Genomic DNA, 16183 nt, shown 5'->3' with positions numbered 1-16183 from the left:
AATGTACGAATGGAGTCGCATAAGCTTCCGGTGCAGTCGGCATGGAAGGCAGTTATCCACGGCTTGTCCGAGGAGGACTGGTCAGAGGCCCTGGAGTCTCATACATTGGTATCTCCTTCTGTCAATAATAGGCTGACCCAACTGTACATAATACACCAGTGTTACTTTACACCAACACTTCTACACCGTATGGGTCGGATGCCGAACTCAGAATGTCACAGGTGCCACTCTTCAGGGGAAAACATTATACACCTCATCTGGGAGTGCTCGCGCATTAGTTCCTTCTGGGAGGGGGTACTTGAAGTTCTGAAGGATATTGTGTTGGCGCCCATACCTAAGACGCCGGAACTATGCCTGTTGGGATTGTTGCGGGAGGAGGAATGGCCATTGCATACCCGGGTGTTCCTTAGGGAAACACTGTTCTTGGCTCGCAAAGCTATAGCTCTGAGATGGATGGCGGATAGACCTCCCACGGTTACGCAATGGAAATCCCTGGTTGATAATGTCATCCCATTTGAGAGAGTGGTGTACAGAAATAGGAAATGTGTTAATAAATTTGGGAAGATCTGGGATGGTTGGCTTGCATCATCAGGGACCCTAGGTGTGGGAAACAATATGCATTCTTTAATACATTAATCGTCAAGGAGGTGCGGAGAGTGGGACAGGGTGGTATGGTGAGCTAGTGTGGTGAGCAATTCTACTTCTGTAACTTTATTATCAATGTATGTATATATGGTGTTAACTTGACCTATATCATAACCACCTACCCATGTATGGGAAGATACAGTGTTTGAAATGTATTCTGTGATGTATGAAATGTTTGGAATAACATATACTAATTCTGTGTTCACTGTTATAAGATATGTAGTACCATTTTAAAGTTATTTCTTTTTTTTTCTTGTACTGCAAGCTTGGAGTTCAATAAAACGAGTTTAAAAAAAAAATAAAAAAAAATATCATGTCCCAACTTAGTCTTATCTTTTCAAGACTAAATAGGTTGAATTCTTTTAAGCTTTCCTCATAACTTAGATTCTCCATGCCCCTTATTAGCTTGGTTGCTTTTCTTTGTATTTTTTCCAACTCCAGGGCATCTTTTCTATGAACTGGAGCCCAGAACTGAACTACATTTTCTAGATGAGGCCTCACTATTGCTTTGTAATGCTTTCGTTATATTATATCCCTGTCCCGCAAGTCCATGCCTATTTTAATAGACGACAATATCTTGCTGGCCTTAGAAGCATCTGATTGACATTGCATGCTGTTATTTAGTTTATGATCAACAAGTACACCCAGATCCTTCTCAACAAGTGACTCCCCCAGTGTAGCTCCCCCTAGGACATATGATGCATGCAGATTGTTGTTACTCAATGCATAACTTTACATTTATCTACATTAAACCTCATTTGCCAAGTGGATGTCCAAACACTTAGTGTGTCCAAATCAGCTTGCAATTTACGAATATCTTCCATGGATTGAACAATAATACATAGCTTGGTGTCATTTGCAAAAAAAGAAACAGTGCGGAGGGGCGCATACGCACGGGGCTAATGGTGGACGTGTTTCCCTAGAGCTCCGCACCTCAGCGAGAGTATCCAACTATTTTCAGCTATTTCCAGCCGCTCACCTCGCTCACATTCAAGCGGATATCTTCCTTCTTCCCCTCAGGGATCTTTTGATGGCAAAAGGGAATGCCAAAAAGTCCGGGATCCTGACCAGATCGACGGAGCCTCCATTGCAGATTGCACACGCAGAGCAGGCCATAATGGCGCCGGACCCGCCTCACTCATCACAGTTGCAGGCACTCTCATCGGACCCGATACACAGTGTGGATGGAGGTACCCCATGTTTTCAGAGCCCAAGCCCTGCCTCAGATGTGTTTGGTAAAGATGATTCCAACGCTTCCTCAGCAGAACATGCGGTAAGGGGGTTTTCAATTAGCCAATTAGCCAGGCTGGGCAGGAGTAGTCTTCTCAATTATCCTCCTCACAGCTACAAGCTCAAACTTGGGACAAAGTGCTTCTGGCATGCTTTTTGCAACTCTTACAACGAGAACGTGAAAAAACATGTGTAAAGATCACATCTGAACTTAAGGCTGACTTTCATGCTTTAGGGCCTAGAATGGTAGCAATGGAGACAAAATTGATAACACAGTGACAACTGTTAACCAGCACTCTTATTAGATTGACGACATATACCTAAGATTGAAGATATGGAAAATAGATCCAGGCGGGAACATTTCTGTATAAGGGGTCTGTCAGAAAACATCCTGGATTTAGAAACTGCGGTACACGATCTTTCCAAACATCTCCTCCCTGATTTACCTGACCGCTACTTGATTTACCTGACCGCTACTACTATATTGACAGAGAGCATAGGGCACTTACGACTCCCCGCACGGATGGACTGCCCAGAGATGAGTAGGTGAAGCCTCATTTTTACTCTTTTACTGTGAAGGAACAGGTCATTTTTACTCTTTTACTGTGAAGGAACAGGTCATGAAAGCTTCCAGGACCTCTGAACAGCTACAACTGCGTTACTGCGATATATATATCTTCGCTGATCTGGCTCCTCGCATGAGGAGTCGTTTATTAAAACCTCTCCTCCAGGTCCTGATACGCAAGAAGATTAGATATAGATGGGCCTTCCCTTTTCGTCTCACATTTTCCTATCGCAATAGGCCACACAGTTTTGCTTCTCTCCAGGAAGGAGAGGCCATTATGGAACGTTTGGGACTTATTTCAAAGGATGGTACACCTCCGCCGAGGAAATCACTGAATGCTTCCACCTCTTCTACAGCTCGTCTTCGACCACTCTGGAGCTCCAGATCTTCATCCCGACCTCCGACTTCAACTACCTGAACTTGCAAGTCCTTGATGCATTCCTGATATAATTCTCACAGGATCCTGTGATTGGAACTTTCACCACGTACAAGTTCCATCTACAGTTTACTATTAATGTTTAATTTAAATATAGCATTTACTACTGTGGTATTTTATGCTGTTGTTCTTCAGCTAGATATGGGCTGAGCTATTGAGATCTGGCCCTCCCGTTGGGTGATGGCATGCCCTCCTTGGGATATTGAGAGACCCCACTGATATTATATTGTTCTTAGGGTGGTGATCTCTCAACATCCCCCTTGGCCCTGTTTGGGCATTGCTCTATATCTTGCTATATGTACCAAAATAATTTGTTTTTATTGTTTTCTCTTTCTTACTTTTGCTCCTCTCCCCCTTTCCTGTCCCCTTCTTATGATGATCGAATGTCTTAGGAATTGTGCTTTCTGTGAAGATTTTGGTCATGGCTGACACTCCATCTTTTAGAATGTCACTCACAATGTTCAAGGTCTGAACTAAACGGCGGCGAGCATTCCAAACACATAAATCCTTGCATTGTTATATTGTGTTTCTACAAGAACTGCATTTCTCCCCTAACTCTTGTTCTAAATTTATGCATAATCATTATCCTTTGTATTATCTAGCGGTAGCTGTGGAAAAGAAGAGAGGAGTGGGCATCTTTTTCAAAAGAAACCTTCCCTTCACACATCAAACCACGGTGGCAGACTCTGAGGGCAGGTATTAATGGTACACTACAGGACACCCAGGTCACGTTTATTTCTTATTACGCTCCAAATGAAGGCCAAATAAGTTTTTTCAATGCAATGATCAGTCACTTACTTCCTCATTTCCTTGGTAAAGTGTTTTTAGGTGGGGATTCTAATGTAGCATTGGATCACCTCCTTGACAAAACGATCGCAGGTCCCTCCACTCTTCGCCCTCCCCCTAAACTGGGGTTGCAATTAGCCAAACTTTAATACTCCCATGATTTTGTTGATGCTCGGTGATCTGCCAATCTCTCCACTAGGGATTAAACCTTTTACTCTCATGCCCACTCATCTTATTCTCACATAGACCATCTCTTTCTTCCATCTCAGCTCTCAAATAGTCTACTCCATGACAAAATACACCCCATTTCGTGGTCAGATCATGACTTGATTTTGTTTACATTGGATTGCTTCTGGCTTAAACCTTGGTCTAGTTCATGGCGTTTGAACGAGTCCCTTCTAACAAATCCCTAAATATCCCAGGGAATTGTAACTGAACTTGAACACTACTTCCAAATTAATTGCACGACTGACACTTCCCCAGCTATTAACTGGGAGACCCACAAAGCTACCCTTAGAGGGAAACTCATTCAGATTGCCTCATGTCTAAAAAGAACTAAGAGACCAAACTCTTAAAGATAAGGAAGCGGCTTATTTAGCTTTAGCTCAACAACAAAAGACAGATAATAACCTTGATTTACGCTCTAAAATTGAAGATGCCCGTACGGAACTTAACTTATGCCTTACTACTATTGCAGAATGTCACATTCGTTGGATGCTATATCGATTTTTTGTTTAAAGTGACAAGCCAGGCACCCTTTTACCTTGGAAACTTGCTCCATTGTTCCATAACTTTATGGTTCCTAAACTAAGGCTAGTGAACGGTAATCTCACGCAACACTCTAAAGCGTTTCTCAATAGTTTCTTTTCATTCTACTCCTCCCTGTACATATTCCCTCCCCAGCTAGATAAATTGAAAGCTGATGCTTTATTTCAGGATATCTCCTTGCCCGTATTGACGGACTGCGACAAAGATAATATGGAGGCCCCTATATAGACTCTGGAAGTTTTGGCTGCGATTAAATCCCTCAAATCAGCTAAATTCCCAGGACCAGATGGGTTCTCTAACCTATACTATAAAAAAATTGTGGATGTTTTAGCCCCTCATTTGGTCACCATCTTTAATTCTTTGCGAAATGGTGGTTTTCCTGGACCTGAAGCCCTCAGGGCGTGCATTTCGGTGATCCCAAAACCAGGTAAAGAGCCCTCTTCTTGTCAAAATTATAGCCCAATATCGCTAATTAATGTCGACATGAAGATTCTCACTAAAATCGTGGCCACGAGACTCAATGCCTTTTTGGAACAGTAAGTTCACCCTGATTAGGTGGGTTTCATACCAAACAGGCAAGTGGCTGACCAAACTAGAAGGATCATTGATCTTATATCCCTTGTTCATTCACATTTGGATGGATCGCTGAAAACGGGAGCACTGTGCCTGTCTCTTGACCTGCATAATGCTTTTGACTCCCTGATGTGGGACTACTTATTTCAAGGGATTTCAAGGGATTTCTTTCAGATCCCATCCCACATCCTTTTTGTCTTGGCAATTGAGCCCCAAGCCCACCTGATCAGGATGAATAAAGACATAAAGGGAGTTGAGTTTAGGAGTCAGACACATAAGTGTGCACTATATGCGGATGACATCTTATTGGTGTTGTCATCCCCCCTTAAGTCCCTCCTGAATCTTTATCACGTCTTAGACCAAATTTCCCAAATCTCAGGATTGAAAGAGTCTAGCCATGTTTCAGCAACACCAACTATATCTATATTTTCTTCCAGTATCAAGGCCTCCAGCTCCCCCATTTTGCTTGCTAGACTTCTGCCATTTGTGAACATACCCTTTAACGTGCCTTTTAGTTTTTCACTTTTATTATCAGAAATGTGATTTGACATTATTTGGGCATTTTTATTTACACTGCTGTTTTGTAACAAAAGGATATCCTTATCCTGTTGTCTAGTCCTCTCCCCACAGTCTGTTTCTTCCCCCACCAATATAGTCTGACCCCTCTCTAACCTGACTACCCCTTTTTTTTCTACATTGACCACCCTCCTCAGTCCTAGTTTAAATACTCCACCACGCCAGCTAGAATTCTCTCCCCCAACACAGCGGACCCCCTTCCATTTAGGTGCAAATCATCTGCAGAATACAGTTTGTACCCCAATGAAAAGTCAGCCCAGTGCTCTAGGAACCCAAAGCCTTCTTCTCTACACCAAGACTTAAGCCATGCATTTAACTCCCTGAGTTCCCGTTGTCTTTCCTGTGATGAACATGGGACAGGCAGTATTCCTGAGAATACAACCTTGGAGTTCCTTCCCTTCAGCTTGTAGCCTAGTTCTTTAAAATTATTCTTAAGGCTCCTCCACCTACCATTTATTCTGTCGTTGGTACCTACATGGACCACAACAGCTGGATCATCATCAGCCCCTCCCAGCAATTTGTCCACCCGTTCCAGCACATGCCAAACCCTGGCACCAGGGAGACAGAAAAACCATTCGGTTGAGGCGGTCTTGGCGACAAATTATTCTATTAAAACACTTTGTGAATGCTGATTCGAATACGTTGAGGGATGCAGTTTTCAAATTGGGGTGATTTATGGGCATTTTGTAATATATAAGGTCCTCAAAGCCACTTCAGAACTGAACTGGTCCCTGAAAAAATGGCCTTTTGAAATTTTCTTTAAAATATGAGAAATTGCTGCTAAAGTTCTAAGCCTTGTAACGTCCTAGAAAAATAAAAGTGCATTCAAAAAATGATGCAAGCATAAAGTAGACATATGGGAAATGTTAATTTTTAACTATTTTGTGTCGTATTATTATCTGTTTTACATTTCGAAAAATGCTAATTTTTGCAAATATTCTCAAAATTTTAGTGTTTTTCAGAAATAAATACCAAATTTATCGACCAAATTTTTTCACTAACATAAAGTACAACATGTCACGAGAAAACTATCTCAGAATCGGTTGGATAGGTAAAAGCATTCCGGAGTTATTACTACATAAAGTAACACGTCAGATTTGAATAAATCGGCTGTGTCCTTAAGGCCAAAACAGGCTGGGTCCTGAAGGGCTTAAATAAAAAAAATATGTTTTTTTAACATACAGCTTTTGTGTATCCTGTATACATAGAAGCTGTAACGTTCTGTCAAAACGGATTCTGCCAGGTCAGCTGAGCGCACGGCTCGGCTGAAAGCTGTTCCTGAGTGTCTCTGATCACATCTAAGTTGATGAACTTAGATGTAAGTGTTATTAGCTGGATGCTGACTGTGAGAGACACGCAGGACCAACTTTCAGTTGAGCTTTCAGCTCAGCTGACGTCATGGCCGCAGCTTTGACTGAAACTGTATCTTGAAAAGTTAATCTTTTTTTTTTTATTAAAGTCAATTTAAAAACGGCTTTAAATCACTTGAAAGATTGATTTATTTAAAAAATAAATAAATTGGGGTTTAAAGGTTTACATAGCCTGTCATCTTAGATAGTTTAGTGTCTTGCCTAAACTGTCTCTAAGTGGTACACCGAATGGCTTGGTTGGTAAGGTTTGTTTTTTTCTGATATAACATAATTACGTAATAGACTTAATTGTCTTGGAGGTCTTTGGAAAGTGGACAATTATATTGCTAGGCTGCTCAATACTTTTAAATTGTGGAAAATAATACAATTATGGAAAAATGTTCCCTTTTTATTAATATTCTCTCTTGGATACAGGTTAAGCAAGAGTTATTGAAGACTTGGGGTATTTATTTCAGATATCATTAAAATGAGTAAACAGTGTTGTGAAACACTGGTGGAAGATGTTGGGGTCTTTCATGTATAACCCAGGACAATCTAGAGTCTACTATCTAGAGATTAAAGAGGCTCTGTCACCAGATTTTACAACCCCTATCTGCTATTGCAGCAGATAGGCGCTGCAATGTAGATTACAGTAACGTTTTTATTTTTAAAAAACGAGCATTTTTGGCCAAGTTATGACCATTTTTGTAGTTATGCAAATGAGTCTTGCAAAAGTCCAAGTGGGTGTGTTTAAAAGTAAAAGTCCAAGTGGGCGTGTATTATGTGCGTACATCGGGGCGTTTTTAATACTTTTACTAGCTGGGCGTTCTGATGAGAAGTATCATCCACTTCTCTTCAGAACGCCCAGCTTCTGCCAGATCACGCTGTGACGTCACTCACAGGTCCTGCATCGTGTCAGACGAGCGAGGACACATCGGCACCAGAGGCTACAGTTGATTCTGCAGCAGCATCAGCGTTTGCAGGTAAGTAGCTACATCGACTTACCTGCTAACGCCGATGCTGCTGCAGAATCAACTGAAGCTTCTGGTGCCGATGTGTCCTCGCTCGTCTGACACGATGCAGGACCTGTGAGTGACGTCACAGCGTGATCTGGCAGAAGCTGGGCGTTCTGAAGAGAAGTGGATGATACTTCTCGTCAGAGCGCCCAGCTAGTAAAAGTATTAAAAACGCCCCGATGTACGCACATAATACACGCTCACTTGGACTTTTACTTTTAAACACACCCACTTGGACTTTTGCAAGACTCATTTGCATAACTACAAAAATGGTCATAACTTGGCCAAAAATGCTCGTTTTTTAAAAATAAAAACGTTACTGTAATCTACATTGCAGCGCCTATCTGCTGCAATAGCAGATAGGGGTTGCAAAATCTGGTGACAGAGCCTCTTTAAGTCAGACCTTACAAAATAGAAAAATATATCTATAACATATAGTAGACCTACAGACAGGTGACAAAAATGGTTTAAAGCAAAGAAAGATTTAAGTAACTTTATCTGCCTAATAATATAAAAATATTACTTTACTGGAAGAGTAGTGGATACTTGGATTAGAAAAGCTAGGGCAGTTGGAAAAATCAACAGAAAGTTATCAATTTTTTCTGGGATAAACACAAATTAATTCTAGAATAAATGTGTTGGTTTATAAGTGCAAAGATTTTTTTTTAAATTAAAAAGGAAAAAAAATCCTAATATTATGTAAAATACAAAATGGGCAAGCTATGTGTTTTTCTTGATCTTTTTCTGCAAAACTGAAAGTTTCTATATACATACATAGTTTTGAATGCACAAGGCAAATAATAATGATAAATTTGAGTCAATGACTATTTGTATTACCACATAGTGCAGCATGTATGGTGCATGGAATGAGTGGCACAATCTTATTACACACAAATTAGTTTGGGAAAATTTGCCACAGCAAATGTAGAATGAATCCAAATTATCAGACTAATTTAATATTGCATGTGATGACTATCATAATAGAAAAGCAAAGATACTTGGATATTAATCTGCAAAAAATGTAAGTGAATTGTAAACATCCTCATTTGTTCTCGGAAAATGTAATTATCTTATATATAAGGGAGGCCTGTTTAATAGAAGTTAAAGGATGGTCTTTGACAGATGGAAGTGGGAGTTCTGGCAAAAGCATCCTATATAGAGCGAAACTTGCTTATGTGGGGATGAAATCACAGTGGCACAGCATCTAATTCCAATTTTTCTCTTGTCTTTATTACAGAAAATATTTTTAAAGTACAAACAAACTTAAAAAGCAAAATTTTACTTCTAAAATATCACTGACTCTGCTACGTCTCTTCTAGTTAAGTGTTTCTCTGTCCCCCCGTCCCCCCAATATTTCTGCAAATTCTTAAACTAACATCTCCTACTGAATTAAATACATTTTAAAGGAGGGGGGGAAGGGATTGTGAATCTGGGGACCCCTACTTATCAGCAGAACAAACTGGCTCGCAGGAGCATCACAGCCCCTTCACTGTTTTTCCTGAAACATCTGAGAAACCATACATCAGGTGGAATTTATTTGAATAGAGCTGAGCAGCAGTTCCAGGTACAGCCACATCTACACATGGGCCATTGTGTCTGGCCCTTAAGGATTCTTCACCTGTGTATGACTGCGACCTCTTTATGGGGATACCGGGGGTGACCAATTAAACATTGATTGCCTATCGTAAAGATACGGCATCAATGTAAAATATTAACTTAAATAAAATAGAATCTGATTGTGCTTTACCATTTGTAAAGAACCAATGCTTGAAGCACATAAAAGTAGGAAATGTTTGTATCATTTCTGATACTATCCCCATGTGGTTCGTATAGGCTGAATCACATAGTAAAGTGAATACATTTACTCGTATGGTATGTAGCATGTACAAAAAAACATTATAAGGCTATGTTCACACGGGGTATTTTGCCGAGTTTTTTGACGCGGAAACCGCGTCGCAAAACTCGTCAGAAACGGCCCGAGAACGCCTCCCATTGATTTCAATGGGAGGCGTCGGCGTCTTTTTCCCGCGAGCAGTAAAACTGCCTCGCGGGAAAAAGAAGCGACATGCCCTATCTTCGGGCGCTTCCGCCTCTGACCTCCCATTGACTTCAATGGGAGGCAGGAGAAAGTGTATTTCTCGCTGTTTTATGCCCGCGGCGCTCAATGGCCGCGGGCAAAAAACGGCGCGATAATTGCCGCGAAAATCGGCGTGCAGGGAGAGCAATATCTGCCTCAAAGTTCCAAACGGAATTTTGAGGCAGATATTCCTCCCCCAAAATACTCCGTGTGAACATAGCCTTATAGATGGCCCATTACGCAATGTTCAACACCTTATAGCAAAATTTATAATAATGAAGTTGGAGTTCTGAAAGTTTGTAATGTAAATTTATCTACAAATCAGTCCCTGAACCAACATATGTTGTGTTTATTTACAAACCCATTTCCAGACTCAATATAAAATGGATATATTGCATAGAGAATTATATTTCTCCATAGACTTTACTGTATGGATGTGCGTTTGTAAATGTTTCACGTCCATAAAGCTGCATTCCCCGAGATCTTGGACTGAATTCTAACTGAATGTACTTTACAAACGCAATACTTTCAGTAATGAATAAACCAAAAGTTATTTTCTTAATCCCATGAAACCTCTTTAATATAATGACGTTATTAGTAATAGGTCCACCCAATTACACATATTTTAACTTATCGTGAATTTACTGTAGTGCCCTTGACAAAGTATACAGCAGGGGTCTCAAACACATGGGCCGCGGGCCGTATGCAGCCCCTGAGGCTGTCATCTGCGGCTCGCGGGCCAACGCAGCTCCCCCGGGAGAGGAGTGAGCAGGCCAAAGGAGGAGCATCCGAGTGCTAGAAGCAGCTCTGCTCCGTAACTCCTGCTCTGGGGAAGCCCCTCACTTCACTGTCCATATATGGACAGTGATGTCAGGAGCAGAGCTGGAGTCCAAGGCTAGTAGCGCTCTGCCTGGGACTCCGCCTCTGGAGTTGCCCCTGACATCACTGTCAAAATATGGACAGTGCTGTCAGGAACTTCCCCAGAGTTCCGGAGCAGAGAGTTATACTAGTGCTCTGCTCTGGGACTCCGGCTCTGGTGTTGCCCCGGACATCACATTCTGGTCCAGGAGGATCCACTGACGTCACTGTATATGCACAGTGACAACAAGGGCTCCTCCAGCAGAGGAATCCCCGGCCAAAGCGTCGGCAACGCTCTGGCTGGGGATTCCACTCCTAGAGGGAGCCCCAATGGAGCTATCTACTGGGTGACGTGTGTGTGCGGCACTATCTACTGTGTCATTATCTACAGAGGGCACTGTGGCATTATCTACGGGTGGGTGGCAATATCTACATATCTACAAAGAGCACTGTGGCATTATCTACAGGGGACACTGTGGTATTATCTACTGAGGCAACTGTGGCATTATTTACAGAGGGCACTGTAACATTATCTACGGGTGGGTGTGTGGCAGTATCTACAAGGGACACTGTGGTATTATCTACAGAGGGCACTCTGGCATTATCTATAGAGGGCACTGTGACCATCTAAAAAGGGGCTGCCCAATCTTCACATTCTTGTGTCTGACAAACGCTGCCAACTGAGCCGCCAGAGTGCATTTAGCGACACTTAAACTGAAAAACTGGATTGTGTTAATAAGCACGTGGAGTAAACTCTCCAATTTTATGAAAGTTTAAACCGAACAGTATTATTATAGTAATGTAGTATTATTATAGTAATGTAATGTAGTATTGTTATAGTAATGTAGTATTATAGTAATGTTGTATTGTCATAGTAATGTAGTATTATTATTATTATAGTAATGTAGTATTACAGTAATGTTGTATTGTTATAGTAATGTAGTATTATTATTATTACAGTAATGTAGTATTGTTATAGTAATGTAGTATTATTATTATTACAGTAATGTAGTATTGTTATAGTAATGTAGTATTATTATAGTAATGTAATATTATTATAGTAATGTAGTATTATAGTAATGTAGTACTGTAATAGTAATGTAATATTATTATAGTAATGTAGTATTACAGTAATGTTGTATTGTTATAGTAATGTAGTATTATTATTATTACAGTAATGTAGTATTGTTATAGTAATGTAGTATTATTATAGTAATGTAATATTATTATAGTAATGTAGTATTATAGTAATGTAGTACTGTAATAGTAATGTAATATTATTATAGTAATGTAGTATTACAGTAATGTTGTATTGTTATAGTAATGTAGTATTATTATTATTACAGTAATGTAGTATTGTTATAGTAATGTAGTATTATAGTAATGTTGTATTGTCATAGTAATGTAGTATTATTATTATAGTAATGTAGTATTATTATAGTAATGTAGTATTGTTATAGTAATGTAGTATTATAGTAATGTTGTATTGTTATAGTAATGTAGTATTATTATTATTACAGTAATGTAGTATTGTTATAGTAATGTAGTATTATAGTAATGTTGTATTGTCATAGTAATGTAGTATTATTATTATAGTAATGTAGTATTATTATAGTAATGTAGTATTGTTATAGTAATGTAGTATTATTATTATTACAGTAATGTAGTATTGTTATAGTAATGTAGTATTATAGTAATGTTGTATTGTCATAGTAATGTAGTATTATTATAGTAATGTAGTATTGTTATAGTAATGTAGTATTACAGTAATGTTGTATTGTTATAGTAATGTAGTATTATTATTATTACAGTAATGTAGTATTGTTATAGTAATGTAGTATTATAGTAATGTTGTATTGTCATAGTAATGTAGTATTATTATTATTATAGTAATGTAGTATTATTATAGTAATGTAGTATTGTTATAGTAATGTAGTATTATAGTAATGTTGTATTGTTATAGTAATGTAGTATTATTACAGTAATGTAGTATTGTTATAGTAATGTAGTATTGTTATAGTAAAGTAGTATTGTTATATTAATGTAGTATTATTATTATAGTAATGTAGTACTGTTATAGTAATGTAGTATTGTTATAGTAATGTAGTATTGTTATAGTAAAGTAGTATTGTTATATTAATGTAGTATTATTATAGTAGTTCGAATAACTAATTGATTAACAAATATTTTTGTATTGTATCAAATTTAAAAGTAATGCAGCCCATCAACTTCACATTTTTTCAATGTGTGGTCCATTTACCCCGCTGAGTTTGAGACCCCTGGTATACAGCATGATGCCTCTGCATATAACCTACACAAAAAGCTTTCAATTAAACATTTTTCTTTACAGTAATGTTATCAGGAGAAAAAGCGCTTACTGATAACACAGTTTTACAAAAGTGAAAAAGGTATAAAAAATACAGCAGACGCAGAATTACTTACCGTGCACAACGTTTCAAATGTTTTTGCTGATACAAATGATCCATCAAGGCCAAACAGAAATATAGATGCGTAGGAAAGCATTCCTCCAAGGATAATAAGATTGTTCATATAAGGACTAGACATCTTTATTAACCTGTCAAAGGGAACACACGGGCCAAATTATGATAGAAAGAATAGCACTCGAATCCTATAAACAAGAACAATCTGAGTAAGGTTATTTCTCGACATAAAAATGCTAATTCCATTACGTGTTTTTTTTTTCATTCTTTTTAATTCTGTATATAATCTATCTATCTATCTATCTATCTATCTATCTATCTATCTATCTATCTATCTATCTATCTATCTATCTATCTATCTATCTATCTATCTATCTATCTATCTATCTATCTATCTATCTAATCTATCCTCTGGGTGCCACAATACTGGGTCCTGATGCTGTTCAGCATCAAGACATAGTGTGGGGCGCACAACCCATCATGACACTGCCAGCGCTGTGTGTGGCAGCAACCTTATCTTAGAGGCTATGTATACCTTTGAAAATATATATTTTTTGTTATAACTCGTTGTTTTATGTGATAGTAAACAATTTTTAAATGGACTTTTATTTGATAAAAAAATTAAGATACTGCTATGTATCCTGTTTACATAGAAGCTGTATTGTTCTGTCAAAGCCACGTTCGTCAGTTCAGCTGAACTGATGGTTCGGCTGAAAGCTGATCCTGCGTGTCTCTGGCACACAGGATCTACCTAATAATGAACATATCTATGTTCATAATTTAGATGTGATCGTTGATCGCTGGATCACATTTGTCAGAGACAAGCAGGACCAGTTTTAAGTCGAGTCGTCCAGCTGGGGTCTGAATTACTGAAAATTAGGGGTCTGGTTTGGGGTCTGAATTAATTAAGAGATCTGGTCTGAAGTCTGAATTAATGTTGGGGTCTGGTCTGGGATCTCAATGTAGGGGTCTTGTCTGCGGTCTGAATTAATTTAGGGGTCTGGTCTAGGGTCTAAATTAGTTGAATGGTCTTGTCTGGGTTCTGATTAATTTTGGGTCTGGTTTAGGGTCTGAACCCATTTAAGGGTCTGGTCTAGTGTCTAAATTAGGGGGTCTAGCATGGGGTCTAAATTCATTGAGGGGTCTGGGCTGGGGTCTGAATTGATTTAGGGTTCTGGTCTTGTGTCTGAAGTAATGTTGGGGTCTGGTCTGGGGTCTGAAGTAATGTAGAAATCTGGTCTGAAGTAATGTAGGTTTCTGGTGTGACATCTGAATTAATTTAGGAATCTGATCTGGGCTTTGAATAAAGCAGTGGTCTGGTCTGGGTTCTAAGTTAATTTGGGGGTCTTATCTTGGAGTCTAAATAAATTTTTGGGTTCTACCTTGGGGTCTGATTTATTTAGGAGTCTGGTGTCAAGTCTGAATAAATGTAGGAATCCGAGGTCTGAACACATTTAGGGTTCTGTCTGAGATTCGAGTTATTGTAGGGCTTTGGTGTCCATCTAAAATTTTTAAGGGTTTGATGTCTGTCTGAATGTATTTATGGGTCTGGCACTTGCATTTATTTATGGGGCTAATCTAAGGTCTAAATTTGTGTTGCTATTGAGGGTGGGGATGGGCTGTAGAAGCGAGGGGACAAAGATGTATGTGCAGCAAACTTTACAGTTTTCAGGAGAAGTCATCATAGTGGTATGGGCCGGATGGAGAAGAAAAAGAAAGTAAAGGCTCAATCCAGGGAAGACGTCAACGGTAAGTCACTGGATTTAATTGTTATTTATTAAGATGGTGTCTGATCAATACTGTATTCCATTGTATGGTGTGCAGCGAGATGATACTCTGCAGTCCGCCTGTATAGTACTGGTATTTGACCACTATATTGTGAGTGTGTGTAATTTTTTATTGGTAATCAATTTACATGATTATTGTTTAACCTGTAGTACAGGGTTATTCTTAAAAGGGTTGTACAGGACTATTGCTAAAATTGTTGTCCAGAATTATTGTAAAAGGCATCTTTTCATGTGATTATTGTAACTATAATTAGTTATTATACATGTGTTTTACTTTTGAGATACAGCTGCTGTGTATTCTCTATACAGAGCAGCTGTATCGTTTGCTATGGCCTGAATTGGTCAGTCCTGCAGACCTGACTGGTTCAGTGTTAGCGGGTTCTGCATGTCTCTGACATTCAGGATTCACCTGTAATCCATCACATCTATGTTTATAACTTAGATGTTATAGATTACAGGTGGATCCCAGGTGTCAGAGGCACCTGATGGGAGCAGGATTTAGAGAACAATACAGCTGCTCCTTGTGCGGAATACAGAACAGCTGTATCCCAAAAAGTTAAACTAATTTTTAATAAAAAATTAATTATAAAGTTTCACCAAATGCACTTATTGACCTGTAGCTTATAGCCTTTAATCCCACTATTTAATTGTACCCTTTAATGTTGTGGAGTGGAATGGGAAAAACAACTGTGATTACTCCATTGTTTTTTGGGTTTTGTTTTTACGGCATTCACCGTGCAGTGAAAACATGTTAACTTTATTCTGGGGATCAATTAAAATGATTGCTGCGATTATTGTAATACCAAATTTATATAGTTATTTTATGTTTTACTACTTTTACAAAGAAAAAGTATTTGTTAAAGAAAAAAATATGGTGTCGTCATATTCTCAAAGCCATAAGTTTTTTAATTTTCCCATCAATTGAGTGGTGTGAGGTTTTCTTTTTTGCTGGACTAGCTGTAGTTTTTATTGGTATAATTTTTGGGTACACAGGACTTTTTGATCAGTTTTTATTCCATTTTTTTTTGGGAGCTTAAGTGACCTAAAAACAACAATTAGCTTGATCGCTAGTACCA

At 38.8% G+C, this 16183-nt stretch overlaps 1 protein-coding gene across 1 annotated transcript in view; it reads right to left on the bottom strand.

Moving 5' to 3' along the window:
- GABBR2 (gamma-aminobutyric acid type B receptor subunit 2) overlaps positions 1 to 16183 on the bottom strand; it is a 656884-nt gene that overhangs the window by 206223 nt on the left and 434478 nt on the right. Inside the window, exon 11 of the mRNA XM_075826778.1 lies at positions 13322 to 13454. Coding sequence (XP_075682893.1) covers positions 13322 to 13454 — 133 coding nt within the window. The remainder of the gene's footprint in view (positions 1 to 13321; positions 13455 to 16183) is intronic.

Source organism: Rhinoderma darwinii, chromosome 5 (genome assembly GCF_050947455.1).
Source record: "Rhinoderma darwinii isolate aRhiDar2 chromosome 5, aRhiDar2.hap1, whole genome shotgun sequence".
Taxonomy (NCBI): domain Eukaryota; kingdom Metazoa; phylum Chordata; class Amphibia; order Anura; family Rhinodermatidae; genus Rhinoderma; species Rhinoderma darwinii.
The sequence above is the reverse complement of the archived record's forward strand: the minus strand, read 5'-3'. Positions and strand labels throughout refer to the sequence as shown.